The 23652-nt window shown below is 33.9% G+C and overlaps 1 protein-coding gene across 10 annotated transcripts in view; it reads left to right on the top strand.

Annotated features, from left to right (window-relative positions):
• The window catches only part of PTPRK (protein tyrosine phosphatase receptor type K), a 562311-nt gene that overhangs the window by 330985 nt on the left and 207674 nt on the right, over positions 1–23652 (top strand). For all 10 annotated transcript variants that reach the window (XM_055114112.2, XM_008952978.5, XM_063605453.1 and 7 more), the window contains exon 7: positions 10733–11026. In XM_055114112.2, coding sequence (XP_054970087.1) covers positions 10733–11026 — 294 coding nt within the window. The remainder of the gene's footprint in view (positions 1–10732; positions 11027–23652) is intronic.

The raw sequence follows: 23652 nt of genomic DNA, 5'->3' as shown, positions 1-23652 counted from the left end.
AGTAGTGTCTCCTGATTTATTGCAGGTCTGAGTCATTACATTTTAAAATGGTCATCAGTTGTTGGTTTCATGTACTTAATATTGACTTCGTTATTTGGTATTGACTTGAAATGATTACAAAGTATGTATTTATAATATGCTTGTACGTTGTATGTTACAAAGACTCATCACAACGGAGTGTTTAGACCTGGGGAGTAAGTTGGCAAACTTAGATTAGGTTTCGTTACAACTAAGTGTCACAAAAATCTTCTAATTACATAGGTTTAAAATTTCTTAAAATTTGGAATTTAGGCTGATGACATTTTACAAATGTATTTATATTCTAGATGTGGAAGATTCAGGATATTTTTAATAATAATTTTTTAAACTATGTATACATATCACATATACTTATATATGTGTATGTGTCTGCATATATGTGTATTACACATACACATCTATAAATAGAGATTATATTCTCATTATAGAGATTTCGCAGTAGGTTTTTTTTAAAATTGATATCTTGTTTACTGGATTCAGCCATTGTGTCTTAATATGTATTAACATAAAATGAATGTGGATAGTGTTATTGTACTCCAAGTCCTTTTGCCTATAATCTAGAATGGAATAATAGCCAGTACTATATAATCTAGGCATATTCAACAAGTAACTGGGACATATATTGCCATTGACAAACACAGTTCCCTTCCTTTCTCCAATCATATATTTTTTAAAAAGTCTCCTAGCTCTTAAAGGTGACTGATGATGTGGTGAGGTGATCACCTGTTTATGGCCCTAGACTTCAGTGAACTGAACAGAGTTAAAGGCTTTCCTAGTTTTATTGCTGACTTGATTGTTATTCCTGGAATCAACTGGATGTTCTTTTCTTGAAATACTATGAACAGTTTGAGCTCTGACAAAGCTGAAATGAGGTATTAAATGACCATGAGAAAAATCTTCTGTATTTATCAGCTTATGAGTCATTCATAGGGATTCATAACTTTCATCATAACATGGTTTGCCACCATGTTGACTGTAGTACTGAGAGAGGCTTTTGTAAAGTTGTTAAAATTATTGCGATAATTGGCCGGGCGCGGTGGCTCACGCCTGTAATCCCAGCACTTTGGGAGGCTGAGGCGGGTGGATCATGAGGTCAGGAGATCGAGACCATCCTGGCTAACACGGTGAAACCCCGTCTCTACGAAAAATACAGAAAAATTAGCCTGGCATAGTGGCACGCACCTGTAATCCCAGCTACTCGGGAGGCTGAGGCAGGAGAATGGCATGAACCCGGGAGGTGGAGCTTGCAGTGAGCTGAGATCACGCCACTGCACGCTAGCCTGGGCGACAGAGCAAGACTCCATTTCCAAATAATAATAATAATAATAATAATATATATATTATTGCAATTTATCATTCTAAACCAATTCACTACATGGATATTATGAAGAGAGTAGTTTTGGACAAAATGAGACGCTATTTTTTAGTTTCCCTATAGTTTGATTATGAGCTAAAGGACACATAAACTTACTTTTTAAAATTCCATCACCTTTTCATCCACCCTGAATATGAACCTAACCTTGTTTTAGTTTCTGCTGACATCTAAAACAGTATGCTGCAGCTGTGCCTTTTTATTTCAAGCAGGTAATAAAGTTATTGCAGCAATGTTTTCAAATCAAGGTGAATAAAACGCCATGGTAATGCATAGGATATAAAATTCAGTATGCAAAATTTGCAGTTTCATTGCTGAAATGATTCTTCTTATTTCAGCACTTTAGGCAGCAGGAAAGAGCCATATCATAGACATTAAATACTGTAATTCTACAGATCTTGCACTTCAAAAACTGAATACATATCACATGGGGACTTGAGAGACAAAATCATTGTTGAATATGAAGAGCAGCATATTTAGCATCAGAATTTTCTCCTACCCTGAATTAAATTTTTGTTCAAGGGACACACACACACACACACACACACACACACACACACGTATTAGTACAATTATATACAATTTCTTATTGATCTTGTGTATTCGAATTAGTTTTAAAATATATAAATCGGAGTGTTTTCTTCACATGGAAAATACTTAAAACATTTTAATTGATGTGATTTGTAGAAGAGGCAAAAAAAATTAATGCTAGAATTGTAGCTGTGCCTTTTTTTTTTTTTTTTTTTAACAAGCTGGATAAATCATTTGATTCCACTTGGTCACTAAGCAGTTGCTTAGAATGTGTTCTTTTGTTCCAGTCAATTAACTCTTTTAATTAAAGAGTAACAATTTGTAGGTGCTATGTATCAGTGTCAGGGCATTTGGCTTGCTACGTCGTTCAGAGTCTGAGATGTTACATCTTACTTTTTAAGGGCTTAATGTTAACACCTGAAAATTAAATAAGTAAATAAATAAAGTTTGGGTATTGTGTTCTCCAAGTGTCGATTCTTACATTGAAGTGTACATTTTAAAATGTGGAATAGGTAGAATTTACGTAGTTTTTTCCTTCCTTCCTTCCCTCCTTCCCTCCTTCCCCCTCTCCCTTTCTCCCTTCTTCTCTTCCTCCCTTCCTCCCTTCCTCCCTTCCTCCCTTCCTCCCTTCCTCCCTCTCCTCCCCTCCCCGCTTCCTTCATGCCCTCCCCTCCCCTCCCCTCCCCTTCCCTTCCCTTTTTCTGATATAGGGTCTCATTCTGTTGCCCACACTGGAGTGCAGTAGCGTGATCCTGGTTCACTACAGCTTCAACTTTCCCAGGCTCAGGTGATCTTCCCATCTCAGCCTCCCGAGTAGCTGGGACCACAGCTGCCACCACACCTGGCTAATTTCTGTATTTTTTGTGGAGATGGGGTTTCACCATGTTGCGCAGGCTGGTCTCAAACTCCTGGGCTCAAGCGATTTGCCCTCCTCAGCCTCCTAAAATGCTAGGATTACAGGCATGAGCCACTGCTCCCAGCTGATAAGTTTTTCTTACGGTGGCATGGGTAACTTTTTCTTTGGGGCATTGTTAAGGCAGTCATTCATTCTATAATAATAGTATTGAACTTTGTCAGGTGCTAAAAGAAACACTGGGAATGTAATGATGAGAATGTTTTGTGGGCACATAACAAATTGTATTGAAAAACAAGGATAAAAGAAAAAGCTAAGTCACTCATGGTCCTGGAGTTCCCTGGTCACTGCTATTAACTTTTTGGTATATTTTCTTCTGCTTTTGGTGGTTGCTGATTTTGTTTTTTCAGGGATATGCTTTTTACTTTTGAAAGTGAAAACTAATAATCTTTATAACTTGTGTTCTGTTGAGAAGTTACACCATGATTTACCTCCCATTTTCCCATCACTGATTATTTTGATCAAGTTTTTACTTTACTTTTAAGCAAAGACTGAAAGTATCTCCTTATGATAAATTTCCCAAAGTGTTATTACTTTACACATATCTATTTCTTGATACATAAATTATTTTCCAAAAATATTGTTATCAGTTCACTTGCCTGTGAGCAATTCGTGTAGTCACATGCCCATTTCCCTGTGTTTCCCTGGCCACAGTCAAGCCAGTGTGAATAAATGATCACTGCCACAGCCACAGAGCTTGCACTCTCCTCCTCAAAATTCTGCTCCATTGCCCTTTTGAAAAATGGAAATATAAGTGATATAGTTTTAGGTAGGGATAAGTGGTAAATTTATTATTTTCAGCATTGTTAAAATTATTTTCTACATTGTTGAGCTGTTCTAGAGGAACCTATTATTGTTTTGGACTAGAGATTTTTTTTTTCACTTCAGATTTATTAAGTTATGATTAACAAATAAAATTGAATATATTTAAGTTGTACAATGTGGTCTTTTGGTATATGTATACAATTTGAAATAATTATCAAGCTAATTACCATATATTTATCATCTCACCATTTATTTGTGGTGAGAATATTTAATATCTACTCTCATAGAAATGTTGAAATATATAATAAATTATTATTAATTATACTTACCTGTATTATAGTTATAGTAGACCTCCAAAACTTATTCATCTGAACAAATTCTGTACACTTTGAACATCTCTCCATTTCCCTACAAACTCCCCGCCCTGCCCCTGCCCTGCCCCGGTGCCCCTGGTAACCACCATTCTACTCTCTGCTTCTATGAGTTCAAGCTTTTTAGATTTCACATATAAGTGAGATCATGCAGTATTTGTCTTTCTATGCCTGGCTTTTGAATAATTGCCCCCAGTAGGGAGCCACTGGGAGAGAATGAAGAAACTCTGTTTAGCTGAATATAATTAACAGTAATAAAAATCTAGTATAAACAAACATATATAATATCCCATTAAATAGATACTTTATTATTTGTAATTCTTTTTTCCCCTTTTATCTAAAGTTTTCTACCTACTTACCACTGTGAAATCATGTGTGCTTATTTCATGGTTCTCAGAAGTTACTCGTGTGTGAAATATTGTAAGCATAGGCATTGGGGCACAGTACACACTCTTTCTTTAGTTCATCATAGCTATATGCAGACACCTATCGAATTTTCATAGAGATGGTAGTAGATAGTGGTAGCTCCTTCTGATTGATACCTACATAGGTACTGGCATAGGGGCCTCAGGTCCCAACATCCAAACTTTGTGGTGTCTTAGCATTAACTTTATTTGACCAGTACAAGCTTATGAGCCACCTGAGTAATATGATTTGAAAAAAGGTCTCCAGGCCAGGCCTGGTGGCTCACAACTGTAATCCCAGCACTTTGGGAGGCTGAGGTGGGCAGATCACCTGCGGTCTGGAGTTTCAGACCAGCCTAGCCAACATGGTAAAACCCCATCTCTACTAAAAATACAAGAATTAGCTGGGCGTGGTGGCAAGTATCTGTAATCCCAGCTACTTGGGAGGCAGAGGCAGGAGAATTGCTTGACCCTGGGAGGCCAAGGTTGTGGTGAGCCAAGATCACACCACTGCACTCCAGCCTGGATAACAGAGCGAGACTCTGTCAAAAAAAAAAAAAAAAAAAAAAAAAAAAAAGGTATCTATCACTTGAATTGATGGATTTAAGAATAGATTTTAACATAATAAAAACAAATTTAACTCAATTCTATCAGTGTACAAAGTAAATAAAACTTAATAGTAATTTAGATCAAAAAATTTATAGAATTTGCTGACTGCATTGTGAGCTAAAATATGAGCTAAATTTATGATGAGTTGTTTGGCTTCCTAAGGAACTTGTGAGAACTGAAAATTTGAAGTATCAGAAAAATAACAGTGTGAAATCATGAAAGAATTCTCATAAATATATCTGGGTTGCAGTTTTTAAACTGGCAGTGTAGGAGAAACCTTATTAAATCTAAAATTTTCAAATGTACACTTCTTATTTTAACATCTAAGGAAAGGTTAAATTGTGTTGTTATACATATGATATTAAATGTCCAAATAAATTGCTTCTAAATATGAATAACCTGCTTTCTGTTTGTTATGGGAGCAAAGGTCATCTTTCTATTCATCAGTAATATTAAGTTTCTTGAAATGCTCAAGAATTTATTAAATTATGTTACCAACTTGTTGACATAATTTAAAATCATTTAAAATTATTGTAGGGGTAGCTGATAAATGCCTGAATTAGATGGTCCAATGATGTCTTTCTTCTTCCTCTTAGCCTCCCTCATGTCCATTTACTTGCACTTCTAGTAGGTGATGGGGAAGAAAATTAAACAATGAGAAGCACTGTGAATTTGTTGTCTAACAGGAACCAGAACTGGATAAAAATTTTAGTGAGGGAAATTATAAAGAAACAGAGTAAAACTGACTTCAAAGTGATTCTTTCATTTAAGTAAAGAAATGGTAACAAATAAAAAAAAATTCCATCTGCAGGGCAAACATTCTAGTGTTGAATGTGTTAATAGAGCAGTGGACTCCTGTAAAACATGATTTCCATCATCTCTGTTTTTCCCTTTTACAAAAAATAGTAAAAAGAAAAATATGGGCCAGGTGTGGTGGCTCACACCTGTAATCCCAGCACTTTGGGAGGCCGAGGTGGGAGGATCACAAGGTCAGGAGTTTGAGACCAGCCTGGCCAATATAGCGAAACCCCGTCTCTACTAAAAAGTACAAAAATTAGCCGGGTGTGGTGTCATGCACCTGTAGTCCCGGCTATTTGGGAGGCTGAGGCAGGAGAGTAGCTTGAACCCGGGAGGCAGAGGTTGCAGTGAGCCGAGACTGCTCCATTGCACTCCAGCCTGGGTAACAGATGAGACTCCGTATCAAAAAAAAAAAAGAAAAAGAAAAAGAGTAAAATATGATATAAATTATTAACTTTTAAATAATCTGCTACTCTGGACCCAGCTCAGAAACTTCTGTAGGTGAAGTGTTTTCTGCTCACAAGCTTCCTACCAACTGGAGAAAAAGTGGAGTTGAAATATCTGGCAGGAGGAAGGATGAGATCATAGTCCATGTCTGTGGTAGGCTGAAAAATGCCCCCCAAATAGATTCTAATCCTTGGAACCTGTAATGTTCCTTATATGGAAAAATGATGTTTGCAGGTGTGATTAAGTTAAGGATGTTGAAATGGTGAGAAGATGCTGGATTATACATATGGGCCCTAACTGCAATCACAAGCATCCATATCCATATGGAAGGCAGAGGGAGATTTGACTACAGACAGGAGAGGAGAAGGCAAAGTGAACAAATGAAAGGAATTTGGAGGGACAGGAATACCAGCGCCACCAGAAGTTAGAAGACTCAATCAACTGATTTTCTCCTAGAGCCTTTATAGGAAGTACGGCCTTCTGACAGCTTGATTTTGACCGAGTGGTACTGATTTCAGATTTCTGGCTTCCAGGACTTGGAGAGAATCTCTGTTGTTTTAAGCCACCAAATCTGTAGTAATTTGTTGCAGCAGCCATAGGAGAATAATGTAATATCATTGCCTCCTTCTGTAGTGGTAGGACTAATCCTACGATACTTTATGTCAAGGCCCCGTTGACAAATAAAACCCTTAGGAAGGAGGTAGGATTGAGAGGTATTTAATTTATCTAATTGGGAAATTAAATGTAGAAGTATTTTTTGCCTTGACATTTACTTTGTTGCTGACTTTTCCTGGATTTATGGCTTCTATTTCTTATTCTGCATTTTATTAGTTAACTGAATTTTGCTAAGTGACACATGTGTTTGTAAAATAACATTATAATAGGAATAACTGAATGGGAGTATTTTTTCATAATGATTTGCTTGATTTCAAGACACTTTTAAAAATTATTTGAAATAAAAACAAAACAATTTGAATATATAATTCAGGTTTTATAATAGGTTCAGTTCTAGAATAATGAATGTAAGTCATTAATTGAAAGTTAATTGGTAACATTGGCAAAGTTTATCTTATATTTTGGGGATTGCATGCTTCAGTTGATACCTCCTGTACAACTGGGATTTATTCGCACCTCACTTCTGGGTCTGGTTGTGTATTGTTATGAAGAATATTAATATTGCTGCAGAACGATTACTTGTTCATTTGTGAACTGATTAAAATTCATGCATAATTTATTGAAATGAATAGAGATTTTATAAATAAGCCCCATTGTTCTCAAGGGCCTGAAAACAAAATACATATGCTAATATAAAGCTACTTTTTACCTCCAACATAAAAATTTAATATGTAGTGGTATATTAGCCTCATTAATGCTAGATTTTACATCTTAAAATCATGCTGTTAATCAATACATATGCTTTTAAGCCTCTCTTAACATTGCCACATTTCCAAATTTGAGCAATTGCTTTGATGCTGGACTGCCCCCATTTTTGGCCTGACCATGGAAAGTGAGATGTAAAACTGGCCAGAGTGAACTACTACCCTTCTGACCAAGTCTTGACTGATTACATCAAACTTATTTCTTCATATACAAACAACACTAGTGTTGAATATTAATTTTCAGTGTTAAAATGTATATGCTATATGGCAAAACAGAACAAAGCAACCTAGCATCACACAGGGCTTGTTGGTGTATTTAGGAGTTGAGTCTTCAAAAATTCTTCAAATAATGCCTAGTGCACGAATGAATAAATTATAATGTGAAAAAGTTAAATAACATATTTAGGATTACACAGCTATTAATGTGTAAGCATTTTTTTCATATTAGGTTTCCAGACTACAAATTTTTGTTTTCTTTTATATGTCACTTCCTTAAAGATAGAAATGTTGGAATTAATGTTGTGCTTTACTGTTTCACTTATTTCTCTTCTTTCTTTCACTTGTTTCTTATGTTGCGGTATGGCTATTTTTTCTTTCCTTCCTCTCTTACCTTCTGCTCTCCTCTTAGGTTTTCTCCTTATTTTCCATAGCAAGAGTGTGCAGAGTTTTGATTGGTGAGATTTACCATTTGATATACTCACATAAGTTCAGGTTTCAGAATATCTATAAATTTATGATTAACCAAGGTTTGTTATATATAATTCACTTGGCATATTGTGCCTGTTTATTCTATCCCTACACTGGGGTAGCACCCCAGCGAGCTGTGAATTTAGCATTCTTTCCAACTTAACTTAAATTAGTTAGTATATGAGCCATCTGGAATGAAAACAAACATTGCACATATGAGGCAACTCAGTTTATTCACAAAATACAGACTGCTTCTTAAAATATGTGCAGCATTTAGGTAATCTCGGAAGACATTACATTTTTTCTATTATGTTCATTTCTCGATTCAGTTTCATTTTAGTTTAGGGTTTGAGAATATATCAACTTTCTCCCTCTCTACAAAAACTTTTTAAAACTCTGAGTACAAAAGTTGTTAGAGCAGTTGGTAAAATTTCATGGTATGAAATGTCTAGCTCCATTTTCGTAGTTGATAAGTGAAAATTCTAAACTGTGTTTATTTTATTCAAACTTTTTTCTTTTGTGAATAACTTCTCCGTTGAATTCAGTCGTGAAATTGGAAAGAGTTCACTTACTATGCAATTTTGACTACATATTGTTGAAACAATTTGCAAACTATCAGGAATGGATGTTGTAGTTAAAGTTTGTAAATCATGTGTTAACCACTTTTCTATAGAAATTATAAATGTTTGCACTTCATATAGCATATGTTATCATCTTTGATCTTAGTTTTGTTTTTGTTTTAAACATGAGCCCAGTGAATCCCAAGGTCATGTGGTTCTACAAATAATTAGTTTAAAAGTTACTGCCATAATGAGCCATGAATACTTGTGAGGAGTTACTTATGTCCTTCAAGTGATTTTGGACGAAAGATATTGATATTACATTCATTATTTATCAGAGTCTTCTTTTTGTTTCCTATATAAATTTCAGTTTAAAATAATGAATTCATTGATTTCTTTTTACTATGTCTCCCCTACAATGTTATATGGATACCCAATGTGTAGGACAGCCTAACAATTAATAGCTACTCAATTAATATTTATCATATGAATTTTGAAAGAATCTTCTTGAAAATTACTTTAGCCTGTGTAGCTGTACAGACCAGATAATCTTATTCCTAATTTTAAGGTTGTTTGTAATTCAGAGGCTTTTAAGCTAGAAACTGTACTTTTATACAATCAGGGTTAAAAAGAAAATCCTGGTCTACACCTGAACATTCTTGTTTCATTTAAACCTGCATAAGAAGGTAAAACCTGTCTACAGGCCTTATTTGCATTGTATTTTTTTCATGCAATGCATTGCCATTGAAACAAAAAATCCAACTAGAAAGATATTGATTATGTGCTCATGACTTCCCTCTATTTGTACCTTCTTCAGTCCACCCCATACCTGTAGTGGGTTGGGGTGAGGGAGCATTTTGTGGTTGTGTTTAATAGTTTATGTGATTTGCTCCAACTCTTAAAAAAAGTTTTAAATTAATTTTTGAGCAATTACTACTTTATTAACACTTTCTTTAGGTCTTTTGACTTTCCTGAGAAAAGTGAGAAGTGTTCCAGGAATTCAAAGAACTTTATGAGTTATTATCCCTTGTGGAAAGACCATATGAACAGAGCTATAGCTGTTGAGTCCTTCATAAAGTTCGGTGTCTCATTTCAGTCACATTGTTCTAACGAAAGAAAAAAAAAGTGCCTTAATATATCATTCAACTTTTCTGTAAGTACAAACGTTGAAATAATGTTTTCCAAAGTTTCTTTCAAGCAGAATATCTTAAGGTATCCAAAATTAAATTATAGTGTGCCTTTGACATTTGAGTTTAATAGTTGGTGAATTGCCTTATCTTATGCTGCTCCCAAAGACCAGTGATGTTTAGTGATTTGTGATTGTGCGTAGGTGTAAATTTAAATTTGTCACACTGTGAGGCAGATTTGTAGAAACAAGTTAGCACCTGGCATCACTTTCTGAGTTCGGTTATGTTATTCTTTCTTCCTTTACTCATCTGTAGAAACTGTGAAGAAGTAACAAGGAAAGCAAAAAGAAAAATACCTCTTGGGCATAGTTTGTGAATGAAATAAATTGTCAAAGATCAACTCTACTCTCTTAGTAGCTAATTAGAGCTATCCATATCTAAATATTTTCTTTTTATTTCCTTTGTATACTGTGACTTTACAAGTTGATCTCCTGAAAAAAATGTGTTTTCAATACAGGAAAAATTATGTTAAAATAGTCATATGCACTTGCAAAATTACATGTTCTTTAAAAGTACAGTTGTCAGATCATGCGTCTTCTAGTTTTCTTTAAAGTATTTATCATGCATTTCTAATAAATGATCCATTAAGCATTTAGGCCTTATTAGACACTAATATATCTTTGTATTATTTTAAATCTTACTAATTGAAGTGCACACTCATCTCTCCTAGAACCGCCAAGACCCATTGCTCCTCCTCAGCTTCTTGGTGTTGGGCCTACATATTTGCTGATCCAACTAAATGCCAACTCGATCATTGGCGATGGTCCTATCATCCTGAAAGAAGTAGAGTACCGAATGACATCAGGATCCTGGACAGAAACCCATGCAGTCAATGCTCCAACTTACAAATTATGGCATTTAGATCCAGATACCGAATATGAGATCCGAGTTCTACTTACAAGACCTGGTGAAGGTGGAACGGGGCTCCCAGGACCTCCACTAATCACCAGAACAAAATGTGCAGGTAAGACTGAGTAGCAGGCCTTTTCTACCTTGTGAAGGAATCTAGCATAAGACACATTAATACATGCAGTGTTGAAGGTTCTCATTATTTGATATATGATATAGTCACACTATTAAGAGTTCCAATGAATTACATAAATCATCACCTTGATTATGTCATAATTTGACTGATTTGAGGACATGGGAGTGCTTCTATATTCTCAAGCCATTATTATTATGAATCTAGAGTCCTTTTTTGGCATGGTAGTTTTGGTGAGCCTGCTACATATTCAGTCCAAAAATCTCTGATAGCTGTAATTGAAAGTATTATTGAGAGAAAAGATCATTTTAGTTCAAGCAAATACCGAATACTTTTTTACTACGTGGAAATTCTCTCCCTCAGTAATTTTGTTACAGTCAGTGTAAAGGCCATATCTTATAATATGGATAAGAAAAGTTACTCTGGACAATGCCTCGTTGAGATAACTATTTTCTTCAGAATGTCCTGTTGTTGAGGATTACCTCAGGAGCTTGACACCCAGCTGCAGAACACAGAGAGATTTTCCTTACACCTTAAGCCTTTCTGTTGCCTTCCTCATGACTAAAACTGAGTAGTGAAAATAATAGTGTATGGAGAAAACACAAAAAAATGAAAATTAAAAAATTATATAACCACACATCCTGTTATAACATCTTTACCATGTTATAATGGGAGGAATTGTTAGCTATTAATTAAAAGCCAATAAAAAGTTTAAATATCTAATTTACTTGACTACATTTTTAGTGTAGTGTTTATTTTGTCTTTTGTTTCTTGAGCATCTGTTTATCATTGACAGTATTGTTGGGCTACCCACCAGGAGTACTGAGCTACAATCCAAGCAAAACCCATTCAGTTACCTGATGTATCGTAGAACATATTTTTTAGTCCAGCATCATATTTATATATCAAAAACTCCTGCTGAAAGATGTTTACTAATAGGAAATTTAACTTCTCAACTATTAGCCTGAGACTTAGATGATAGAGAGTCCAATAATTTGCTGATTGCTGTATATATTTATCTGGTTGTTGAAAAGGAGCTTAAGCTAGAAGATGTTGGGTAAATTTCCATGGCTCAGCCTAAATCTCACAATTTGCTTTTCAAGTATTCTGTATGTCTATGTCCTTTCAATCGAGGTCATGTGACAAATTGTTTCTGTGATAGAAGATAAACTTTCTGAGGGAGAGGCAAGTTGACCCCGTAATCTCAACTAGTCAGAGAAATCATTTAAAGAGGAAGCAATTTGGAAACTAAAAATTAGTTCACTCTCTATTCCAAAATTAATATCCCATGCTAATGTGAAAAATTGAACTATGGAGTCCATTTTACTAAGAATATTGCATACATGTTTTCTAATAAAATTACACTTTTCTACATATACATACATTTATAATGTACATATAAATTTTAACAATTTTGACAATTTGGTATTCCAGTGATTTCCCTCTTGATTTCCTGTGCCCAAACTACTTTCTTTTAAATATCTCACCTGCTTTATTTTTTTATTTTCGTCAAAATAGGTCTTTAAAAAATTAGCATTACCACACAGTGTATTGTTAATATAATGTAATTTTTGTTTAACTTAGGAATTATTTGAAATTGGTTCCAGATGTGAAAGCCATGGAGATTGCATGTAAATAATACTGTGTTTTAAAGCCAGTTATACTGTGTTAAGTGGATAAAAACATGTTACTGAATATTGATTTATCCCCATACTTATGTTCTGTGTGGACTTTGGACTGTTTAAGTAAAAATATTACTATAAAGTGCTTTGAAGTGTTTTATTCTGAGAATAGCCCTATCTATGTGAGAGGGGATGAGGATAGTTAACTTACACTCATAGCTGCTTTTTTGTCTTGCTCTATTGTCCAGGCTAGAGTGCAGTGGTGCGATCTTGGCTCACTGCAACCTCTGCCTCCTGCGTTCAAGCAATTCTCCTGTCTCAACTTCCCGAGTAGCTGGGATTACAGGCATGCGCTACCATGCCCAGCTAATTTTTGTATTTTTGTAGAGATGGGTTTCACCATGTTGGCCAGGCTGGTCTTGAACTCCTGACCTCAAGTGATCTGCCCGCCTCGGCCTACCAAAGTGCTTGAATTACAGCTGTGAGCTACCGTGCCTGGCCCATAGCTGTTTTCTAACTTATAAATGTCTTGATATTTTGGAATTATACTGTCTTTTTATCTGATTCTTTTTCTGAGAAACATTTAATTTGTGTATTCTTTGTGGCATAAAATGCTTTCAGGCTCAATCACTTGTAGTTTTACTCCCAACAGTATTAAGTTTATTTGTTTTTAAAACTATGTTTCACATGTAATGAATCTTTATCACATGTTTATTATAGCTAATTAATGTCCTCATAAGGTATGTCTGCAAGATTTTTGGGGAGGGAAGTACTTATAGACTAGATTTTCAGGTAGACTGCAAATTTGAGAGAAACCATGGTTACTATTTCATCAGGAATGTCTACTAATCTTGCTCTGTTATTAGAAAATAAAGAGAAGCTTATGGAAGTATATATTGTATTAATTTTTAAACAGTCTATAAAAAGAAATGGAACATAATTGATATATAGTATAATTAAATACAGAGTGTTAGTTAGAATTATGATGTATGTTCATCCACTTCCCTTCTTTAAGATCCATTTACCTTTCCCCAAATTTCAGGTCCCCCAGACTTGAAATTACCAATACCACTACTGGCCTCAGCCCAGAAGTTCATATCAACAAAATAGAACACAGTTTATGTTAACTATGATATTAACTGAATTTTAGTACAGATTGCAAAAACTTATAAATGCTTCATAATCTTGGGAAATACCTTTGAGACTCCAAAAATAACCTTTGGAGGAAGTTACCATCTAATTTTGTTAAATTCTGCATGCCTAAATACTGGTTCTATAAGAGGAACTGAATACTAGATTTATAAACCATTCTTTTTTAATTAGGACTGGAACTATTCCATGTTACAGTTGTAGAATTTGCCATTAATATAATCTGATTGAATAAATGTTGATGATTTTAAAGTAGCTATTTTAATAGTCCCTGCATGTTAGACTATGTGGCTGTAAAAGTAAGTACCAATCAAAAAGTAAATTACTTACAATTTACTGTTTTTAAAATTCCATTTTAAGGTATTTGAGGCATTGACCTTTTATTTCTGATAATAGTAAATGTTTATTTGATGGAAATCTGTCAATAAATAATTTTCCAGCAAGTCAATACAAAGGTTTTCCTTATTTATAGTAAAAAATAAATTTTACATTTTCAAATGAAAATGTAGGTTTTTTTGTGGCCAAGTATGGATTAATGCTACTGTAGAATCAACATATGAAGTGAATGTATCATGATATTTTATTTTCACACCAATCCTGTGAGATATATTATTTTCTCACTTTTTAGTTGGTGAATTTAAGACTCAGGAAACAAAAACAAAACAGTAACTTGTCCAATATCAGACAGATGGGCCTCGACTTCTTTTCTCAGACTTTTAACGGCCTTAATACTTATTCCTCTTATTCCTATCATAGGTGATTTTTCTCCCTCTTATAATAGTATAGCATGAGTAAATAAAAGCACAACAAGTAAAGCCTGGAAGAGAGGTACATTTTAAAAAATAGAGTCTGCATGGCTAACTTATTCTCTGAGAAAATATAGGTTAATATTTGCAACTTCACATTTATTGAAAGCCCAATTGATTAGTGCTTAACTCTCCAATATATGCTGTGTTTTAAATACTTTAAACAGTTAAAGTGTAAAAGTACTTTATCCTTTTCTGAAAATATTCTGTCTGGTTGCCAAAGCTTTTTGTTTGTTTGTTTTCCTTCCGAAGTGCATTATAATCATTTGGTAACTGCAATTAGTTGCTTCAGGGTCTCTGACTTAGTAGAGGTGGTAATAACAGCCTCCAGTGGCTGAAGCCACTGAGGCCTACCTCATGCTTCTCTAGAAACCTGAGGGGTATGATTATTTCACTGTTACTTTATACTCTGACCCATGCTATTGTTCACATAATGTTTCTTCAGGCACTTCATAAATTTTTAATTTGTCTTAAAAGGGAAGTAATTCAGAAACTCCAGTGAACAATCAGAGAAAGTATGCTTGCTTTTTTTTTTTTTTTCTGTGTGTCTATTTCCTCTGGGTATACCATCTGGTATAGAAGCTAGGCAAATACAGTTTCTCTTTCTCTTATTAAATGGAAATAAAATATGCCATCATCAGAAATTGTCTGTGTTGCATGCTTTGGCAATTGCATGTTAAAATTGCCTTTTAAATTGCCTTCTGCTTCTGGGTAACCCATTGTGGAACTGCTTTATGATTAACTGACATTTTAGCAGCATCTCTCTCATAGGGAAGGTCAATAGTTCAGAGTGTCCAGAACATAATACATTTATGCAGTTGGGAAAACTACTCTCTACTCTTATATTGAAGTTCAATGCTCTTGGCAATTTTCAGTGAAACGGTTAGATCTATTAGCAGTGAAAAGGAGAGTGTCTTATTTTAAAAGTAAGCATTTACTAAAAATGCATTTTTTTCTTGTCCCAAATCCAAAATGGAAGGAAAAACAAAACAAAATAATACTCAGGCATATACCAGAAACCACAAAGTGAGAAGTTAAATTTTAGCCTTTAGTCTATAGCATCATCAGCAAAATGGTACCATATATTGATTTTTGCTATGGTTTAAGATAGTTATCAATCACAAAGACTAGTAACCGTTAACACTCAGCCTAGAGGTTGAAACAAAATAAACAACTCTTCTAAGAATTGGTTCGGTTTCACAATGTAAGGATGACTTACTATTTGATTTAAATTGTTGGCTTATATCAATGCTTGCTTTAAATTTTTTTGAAATGTATGAGCTTCTTATATATGATCTTTATATGGCTTTGTATTGTTTTTGAGCAAGAAATTTAAAAGGCAATGCTATTATTATTATTGAAATAAAAAACAAACTAAAGGTAAAAAGCCACAAGAAAAGTAATGGAAGCAGTTCTTCAATTTTCTTGGGAATGTAAGAATAAAATTTCATTTTAGATTTCCTTTTTGTGAGTAATAACCTAATTTTTGGTTTTTAGATTCTGTAGAGAATACTTCTGTTTGAAAAATATTTATTCAGAAAAAAACTTCTGTTGGCTTCTTTCTTTGTTAACAGTACCGTGTTAATTAATAGGTCTTCAAAGTTATACAACCAATGCCTCACACTTAAGCTCCTAGAAGTCACTAGGGACCAGACCTATAAACAGAATAAATGCAAAGTGAAATGAATAAAATGAGAGCAAACTGCATGTTTTTACCTCCTCGTAAACATTGATGATATTTTTGGGTTTCTGAAAATAGATGGGTTCAGGTGGATCACTGGCTAACTCTGGGCTTGTGGTAGAACTGAGGCTGGCAGGTGAGCTGCAGCTAAGTCTAACATGATCTACCTCTAATGGATAATGTATAGGTAATCAACACCTATACATTCTGCTAATTTTCAGGTAGACTGCAAATTTGAGAGAAACCATGGTTACTATTTCATCAGGAATGTCTACTAATCTTGCTCTGTTATTAGAAAAGAAAGAGAATATATTATGGATAATAACATAATCTAACATGATTACCTAGTTGTTTGTATGATACAGACTGATATTACTAGATTTGTTTGTAAAAGGATCATCCCATCTCTGGAAGCTAAGGAAGGACTAGAAGCAGAGAGATCATGAAAACATGCATATAGATAGATAGATGTCTTCTCTACAGCATCTTTCTCATTTCAAATCGGAAACAGGAAATCCATAAATTCCTGGAAAATATTATCATTCATAATAATCAGGAAGGTTACTTTTATAAGGGGATTTTAAAGATATAAGTGAATAACTTTATTGTTTGAATTACTTTTCTTATTCAAATATGTGAATTGTCCAATATTAATACACATGAAAAAATGGTATAATACATTATATTAGAGGGGAAAATCATGAGAGATTGGAGATAAATTCAAGAGCTACTGTGTATTTGATGAGATGTTTAATTATTTCACAAATTTTAGTGAGGGCCCAAGTTGTACACATCGCCACACGCAGGACTGCAGAAGATAAAACATTGAAAAGGCAACATTCCTGCTCTTAAGGAATTGACAGGCTAGTGTTATAACCATAATAAAAATATAATAAATGATACAATACAAATATAACATACTTCAGTAATCCAAAGAAGAGAGGGATAATATCTGACCAAAAATAATTTTTCCCAAACACTATTAATTTTTCTAAACAGAGTTGGTTTAATGCTTCCGTTGAACAAAGCCATGGCCTTATCCATAATTCCTTACTTGTGAAATAATGCATAAAACAATGTCTAGCCAGTAGTCACCATAAGGATGGTTTGCCTTCCCTCTTTCCTTTCTACTCGGATATAGGAAATCTATATGGACAGATGGAGGTATTAAAATGAAAGATATAGTTCATATTCTAATATATATCATCAAAGTTGTTTGTGTTTTTTTAAACCTCTGGGGTTCATGGGAATATAGAAATGTTATTCTAAATTTCTATGGAAATGGAGAGACAGAGACAGACTGACTTATAAGGTAATCAACACCTATACATTCTGCTAATGGTCTATTATGTTAGGAGTTCCCAGCATAAGAGTCATGAAAGTTGAACAAATATGAAATAGCCTTGCCCAGTACCTTTTGGGTTTCACCTCAGGAGCAGGTTGTACAGTTAGTCATACATCCCAATTCAAGGCACATTTCCTTATAGGTGGTATCATCAGTAGCAGTGTAATTAACTTTACTAATAGAGTTGGGTTGTTTTCAGCTTAAAATTTTGTCATCTGACTGACTAGTTGGTGAAAGACATTTGGTAACCAGTGTTAATGACACTGTATTTATTTATTCATAATACTTTACCACATGCTGAGTCTGTTAACTGTATCATTAAGTACTCTTTTTATTGGCTTCATTTGTTTTTATTGAATTTTGCATAACTACAATAAATCTTCAGGTAGAAATGATTTGAATAACAGCATCAGTCTCATGAAATGTTCTTTCCCCTCAAGTCCTAGGTTTTTTATTTGATATCAGGAAGTAGAAATGGCTTTAAAAGTAAAATGATATATTTATAATGTCTTAAATGATGATAACACCAGGAGTATATGATGAAGAAAATGACCTAGATAGAATTTTAAAGATATAGATCCAGGCATCAAACTCTAAGGGATGTGTTAGTCACAAAGACAGGTTCAAGAGATCTAGCCTGTGAGTTTGAGACTTTTCTTTGATGGTGCTATTGGGGTCACTATGAGGTATAGACTTGCTCTTGATTTTCTTTCTCTTTACCTAGAGAATTTACTTCTGTCTTCAATTCTCACACCCTATTCATATCTTTTGTTGAATTGTGATTTCCTTTCTTTGTTTTGAAATATGAAAGAAATCTCTAAATCAGGTTCTGACAGAAATAAAATGCAGTCACATTTTCTTGGTAGAGGTTGTTGGAGGAGGAGGACAGCTTCTTAATTACTTTTTGGTCTTACTTATCCATACCCATCCTAGGTATTATTAGCATTTTGTGGGAGTGTTGGTCATTCTGTGCAATTTCTTGATTGAAAAAAATGATATATGGATGAATCTCATTATTTTCATCATTTAATTTGACTCATTACTACATGGAATCATCAGCTTAGGATCTCACCTTCTGGTTTTCATTGTCTTCCTGCTAGATATGGCCTTATCATGGCTAATAATTGCTGGAGGATAACTCTTCAATCCTCTTTCCACTCCACCAACCTGAATGTAAACTGCAGAGGGGAAAAAAAATATTCAAAGGAAAAAGCAAATGAGTGAATTCTAATCCCAAGTCTTCTTATTTATAGTAAACTTTGTGAACTCAGTAAAAAATGAACTTCAAAGGGCAGAAATTCATGCCTTTTATGTCACCCTAAGCAAGATCTGTGCAAATTCAGCTGTCACTACATATGATATGGCCTAGAAATCATTGAGTGATGTCCATTTTAATTGTCTTAGCCAAATCATCTCAGTGAAGTTGAGTTTAAAGAACTCATCTTTCATTCTTTGGCTATGTTATTATTTCCCACTTCTACATAGTCCCTCACCACAACAAAATAATAATAAGCAATCATAAAACAGTTTATTATTACCTGTTAATTAAATTATTTTAAGCAGTTGCTATATTCTGTCCTGTTACTCAACCTACCCAAAATTTACTAAAAACCATATTTTTGTTACATATGAACCTATAATACCTTTTGCTAATACAAGGAATATACACACACATATGCATATATATATGTACACACTCTTCTTTTAAGAGGAATTAATTTAAAAAATTTAGATACCACCTTAAAAATTATATTAGTGAAGAATGTTAAAGCAGAGTCATTGTTCCAGAGTCCTCTTTCCTGCTTCTCCATCTCTCTCCTCCAGCTAATTTTGCATTTCATGCATGTGTGTGCATTGTGCATGTTTGGATGTTGTGCTTTTATTTGGGGTGGGGGGCAGATACTGATTTAGAGTTTTCTTTCTACAACAGCCAAATCCTTTCTGTTTAGGTGGAGAAAATGTGACATGGGTGAACTAGCTATCCTTACGCTTGATTTCTTTGGAGGGCCCTTGCTGGAAGTCCCATATTCTGTAAAGACTGCATAGAGCTTACGTACCCAAATTATTTTTTTAAATTATGTATATATTAAAATAATACATCAAATGTTGCAACTAGAATTTAGAAAAAAACTCATTATTTTAGAATGTTTACAAAACTATTGTCATTTTTGTCAATGCACTATTATTTTTCTCTGTTCCTGGGAGTATTTTAGTTGTAAAGTACAAAGTATATACAGTTCTATATTCTGCTTATTGTAATTGCCATCATGCCAACCCATTTCCTTTGTTTCTACAGAACATTATCACCATCACTTTAAATGACTGCTTAATATTCTGTTGGATATATATATATATATATATATATATATATATATCTGAATGTATGTAACCATTCTTATGTTACTGGAAGTTTGGACTAACTCCCGCTATTGGCCATTGTAAAAGCCGCAGTGAAGATAATGAATGTACCTTTTTTCCACATAACTGAAAAGTTCTTGACAAATACTATTCAACTACTTTTTGAAAGTATTATATCAATGCGCTTTACTGACACCATCAAGGCCAATCACATGGTTTTAGTGCAAGTAAGTGGTTTATAATTAATCAAGTCCAACTCCTTTATTAATCATCATTCTGGGCATTTTAGTCTCAATAGGGAAGTGATTTGATCAATATCAAACAGCTATTGTAGGAGAAACACCAAGACTATCATTTGTATTGCATTTTTAAGCTTTTCTTTTACATGAGTATCTCCTGTATTCCAGACTCTGTCTAAATTACTGGATATTCTAAGATGAAAACTCTGTTCTCTAGCTACTCAAAGTCTAGAGAATTATGATTACAGTAGCTCACAAGTACTGAGTAATTGCTGTGTGTCAGGCACTAGTGTAAACTCATAAATGCAAACTGAGGCTGCCTGAATGCATTTCTGTGTTGAGCTGCCCAGAATGGTTAGAAGGTAGACATGCAGGTTAATAATTAAACCAATAAGCTGTATAATAGATGTGCTTTTAGGCTCTGTGAGTGCACAAAACATCTCTAAAATATGAGTATAATTTCATCAAGCAGTCAATCAGTAAAATAGGTGGTTATCTTAAGGTTTGAGAGCCAGTAACATCTAGGTTCAAATCTTGCTGTAATCCTTACTGACGTGCAAGCAATTTAATGTAATGTTTCACTTCTTCATCTATAAAATAAAAATCAATAACTGAACCTGCCCAATTTGATACTTTTGAGCTATTTGGGCGTGTACTAAAGCTAACAATCAATTTATTAAATTTGCAGGAATTTTGCCAGCTGGTTGTGAAATGATTATTTTGAAATAAATTTATATATATTTACAAGTATATTTTAAACAAAGGAACATGCACTTAAACCTCCTAGTTATTTTAATATATTATACCATTATTTCTATTCTTGAGGTTATTTATGTTTATTTTATCTGTATGTTGGAAACACTATATAATGATCCTCTGATGCTCACTTATTCCTAATTTTTACCTTAGTGGCAACGTTACAGCACTGAAATTTTAAGTGCTACAAATGAGGGTTTCTTTTCCCTCCCCACTCCTTCTTCTTTCTGGATAGCCACAAACATGTTTACAATATTAAACATTTTTCCTTCACATCAATGGAGATGACTCCTGCAGAGTGCTTACTTAGCACAATGTATGACACATAAGAAGACCATAGTAAATATTAGCCATTGCTACATTAAAAGTCATTTCATTAAAGATATTTTTCCTCTAATATTTTAAAAACTACAAACATGCAGAAATCTGAAGGAATTATACAGTGAACACTCATATGTCCACCACTATAATTTACCTTTGCTGTATTTGCTATACTAAATATTGATCTACCTTTACATCTTTTTATTCATCAGTTCATCGTAATTCTTAATTAATACATTAAAATATTTTATGTAAGGGAATACATTTTTAAAAGAATGAATTATTTGAATTTTTATTAGAATGCTTAGAATAATTTGTGTTTTCTAAAGATTTCTCTAATGATAGTTTAAGAAAAGGACTGAAAGGAGATTTCAGAAAGATTAGAAGGCTGCCACTTCAGTCTAAGCAAAAATTGATCAGTACTTGAACTGAAGCAGAGGAGATAAGAATTCCAGTGAGGAGACAGGTGTTGAAAGAGATTTGATGGGTAGAATCAGTAGAACTTGGTGACACATTGGAAGTGAATTCTGGCTTGGAACATTAAGGTATAGTGACAGGTTTTAACTTGAAGGGCTCAAACATTGGGGAAAGTTTTAGAAGGCAAATCTCTGTGCTTATTTTTAGAAACGAGGTATTGGGTCAGGCAGTTATTTTTCTGGGTTTATGGTTCATAGAGAGGGCAGACAGCAGGATATACAGATTTAAGTGTCATCACCATTTAATTCCTCTTGCGAGAGTCATGAGTATACTATAATTTCCTTGAATTGGAAATTGAAGTAAGTTTCTTTCAACCACATTTTTAGAAATTATGCTCTTGTAGGAAAAATTTCACTGTATATGTTAGTATCTTATTGCATGAACTATTCTGATTACTCAAGCCTCCCTGCTCAAGGGCAGAAACTGGTAATTATTTTACATAGAGATAACTTAAAAATATGTGGCAGATTGTTTCGTGTTCACAAGTATTTAAATTTGTTCAATATGTGATTTATGAACTGTGATCAGTTTGTTGAATTGTGATTTCTGTAGCTGCATTTTAATTGTTCCCCAGAATGGGTAGCTCAGAGCATTATGCTAAGGGCAGAATCAAATGTAGTTTACTGTTGGTTTTTATCATCCAATCCCAGGCATACTTGCAAGTAAGCTAATGTGTGTTGAGCATATTTCTATATTCGTCCCTTTATTGCTCTCTTACTTCTCATTGTTCCTCACCCCAGTGGTTCCTGGTGCTCATATGCTGTATATGCACCCTTCAGATGCCTCCACAGGATGACAGGAGAAGGACCTGAGCATATGGCTCCACGATTAGCAGTGCTGGTGTGCCCATTCTTTGGAATATATTGATATACCTATAGTGTGTGTGTGTGTGAGAATATATATGTATATATGCTAGATATAGAATATATGTCATATACACACATATGTACACACATATGTACATGTTACACACTTATATGTACATGTGTGCATATGTATGTGCATATCATATACATACATATATATCTAGTATATATACATTTATATGCATATATCTATAGTGGGTGTGTATATATATACACATTATATATATACACACACACTATATATATATCTACATATCAGTATTACTTTGATATCTTACTACAACATCCAATTAGAACAACTTATTTTTAAAATTTTTTATCAAGTTCTACACTTGAGTGCTTTGGTAATGAGCGAAAATAATTACCCTGATTTTTTAAACCCTTGAGTCAGAAGCCTCTGTAGGACAAACTTAAATATTTAGACTTTCCAAGGATTTTCAGTAGCACAGGGGAGATAAAGCACCTATCTCTCTTTCAGTGAAGAGAAGAAAATAAATGTTTCTACCCTTTCAGATTTTACTGGAATGTTATTATAAACTAAAAAGTAGGTCAGCAAGACTGAGTTGTTTTATTAAGAACAGCAGTACAAATATCATCTGAAGAAGATGACTGTACAATTGCCTATTATTAAAACAAAGGTAGGGAAAATTGTTAGTGATTCATTCCCTAAGCTGTTCCAGTCCTTAAGTATGATGCTAATTATCCTGGGTAGTTAATTTGATTTCTACTTTTTTAGCTGATCTCCTTTATCTCAGTGATAACATTTTTATAATTATAATTTTGTAAATAACCAGTAAGCCCATTTTTAAAGCTCTGCTTAGTCAAATCAGTTATTAGTTGTGTAGTGAAAAGATTTTCAAAACATTCTCCAGAGTTGGTTGATCAATCCCTTATTTTTTAAGAAGATGAGTTAGAAGTGCCTCAATTATGAAATTGGCTCTAAGAGAGTCAAATTTGGAAATCTAAGCTTTTAGAAACATATTTTTGA

Source organism: Pan paniscus, chromosome 5 (assembly GCF_029289425.2).
Source record: "Pan paniscus chromosome 5, NHGRI_mPanPan1-v2.0_pri, whole genome shotgun sequence".
Lineage (NCBI taxonomy): Eukaryota > Metazoa > Chordata > Mammalia > Primates > Hominidae > Pan > Pan paniscus.
The sequence above is the reverse complement of the archived record's forward strand: the minus strand, read 5'-3'. Positions and strand labels throughout refer to the sequence as shown.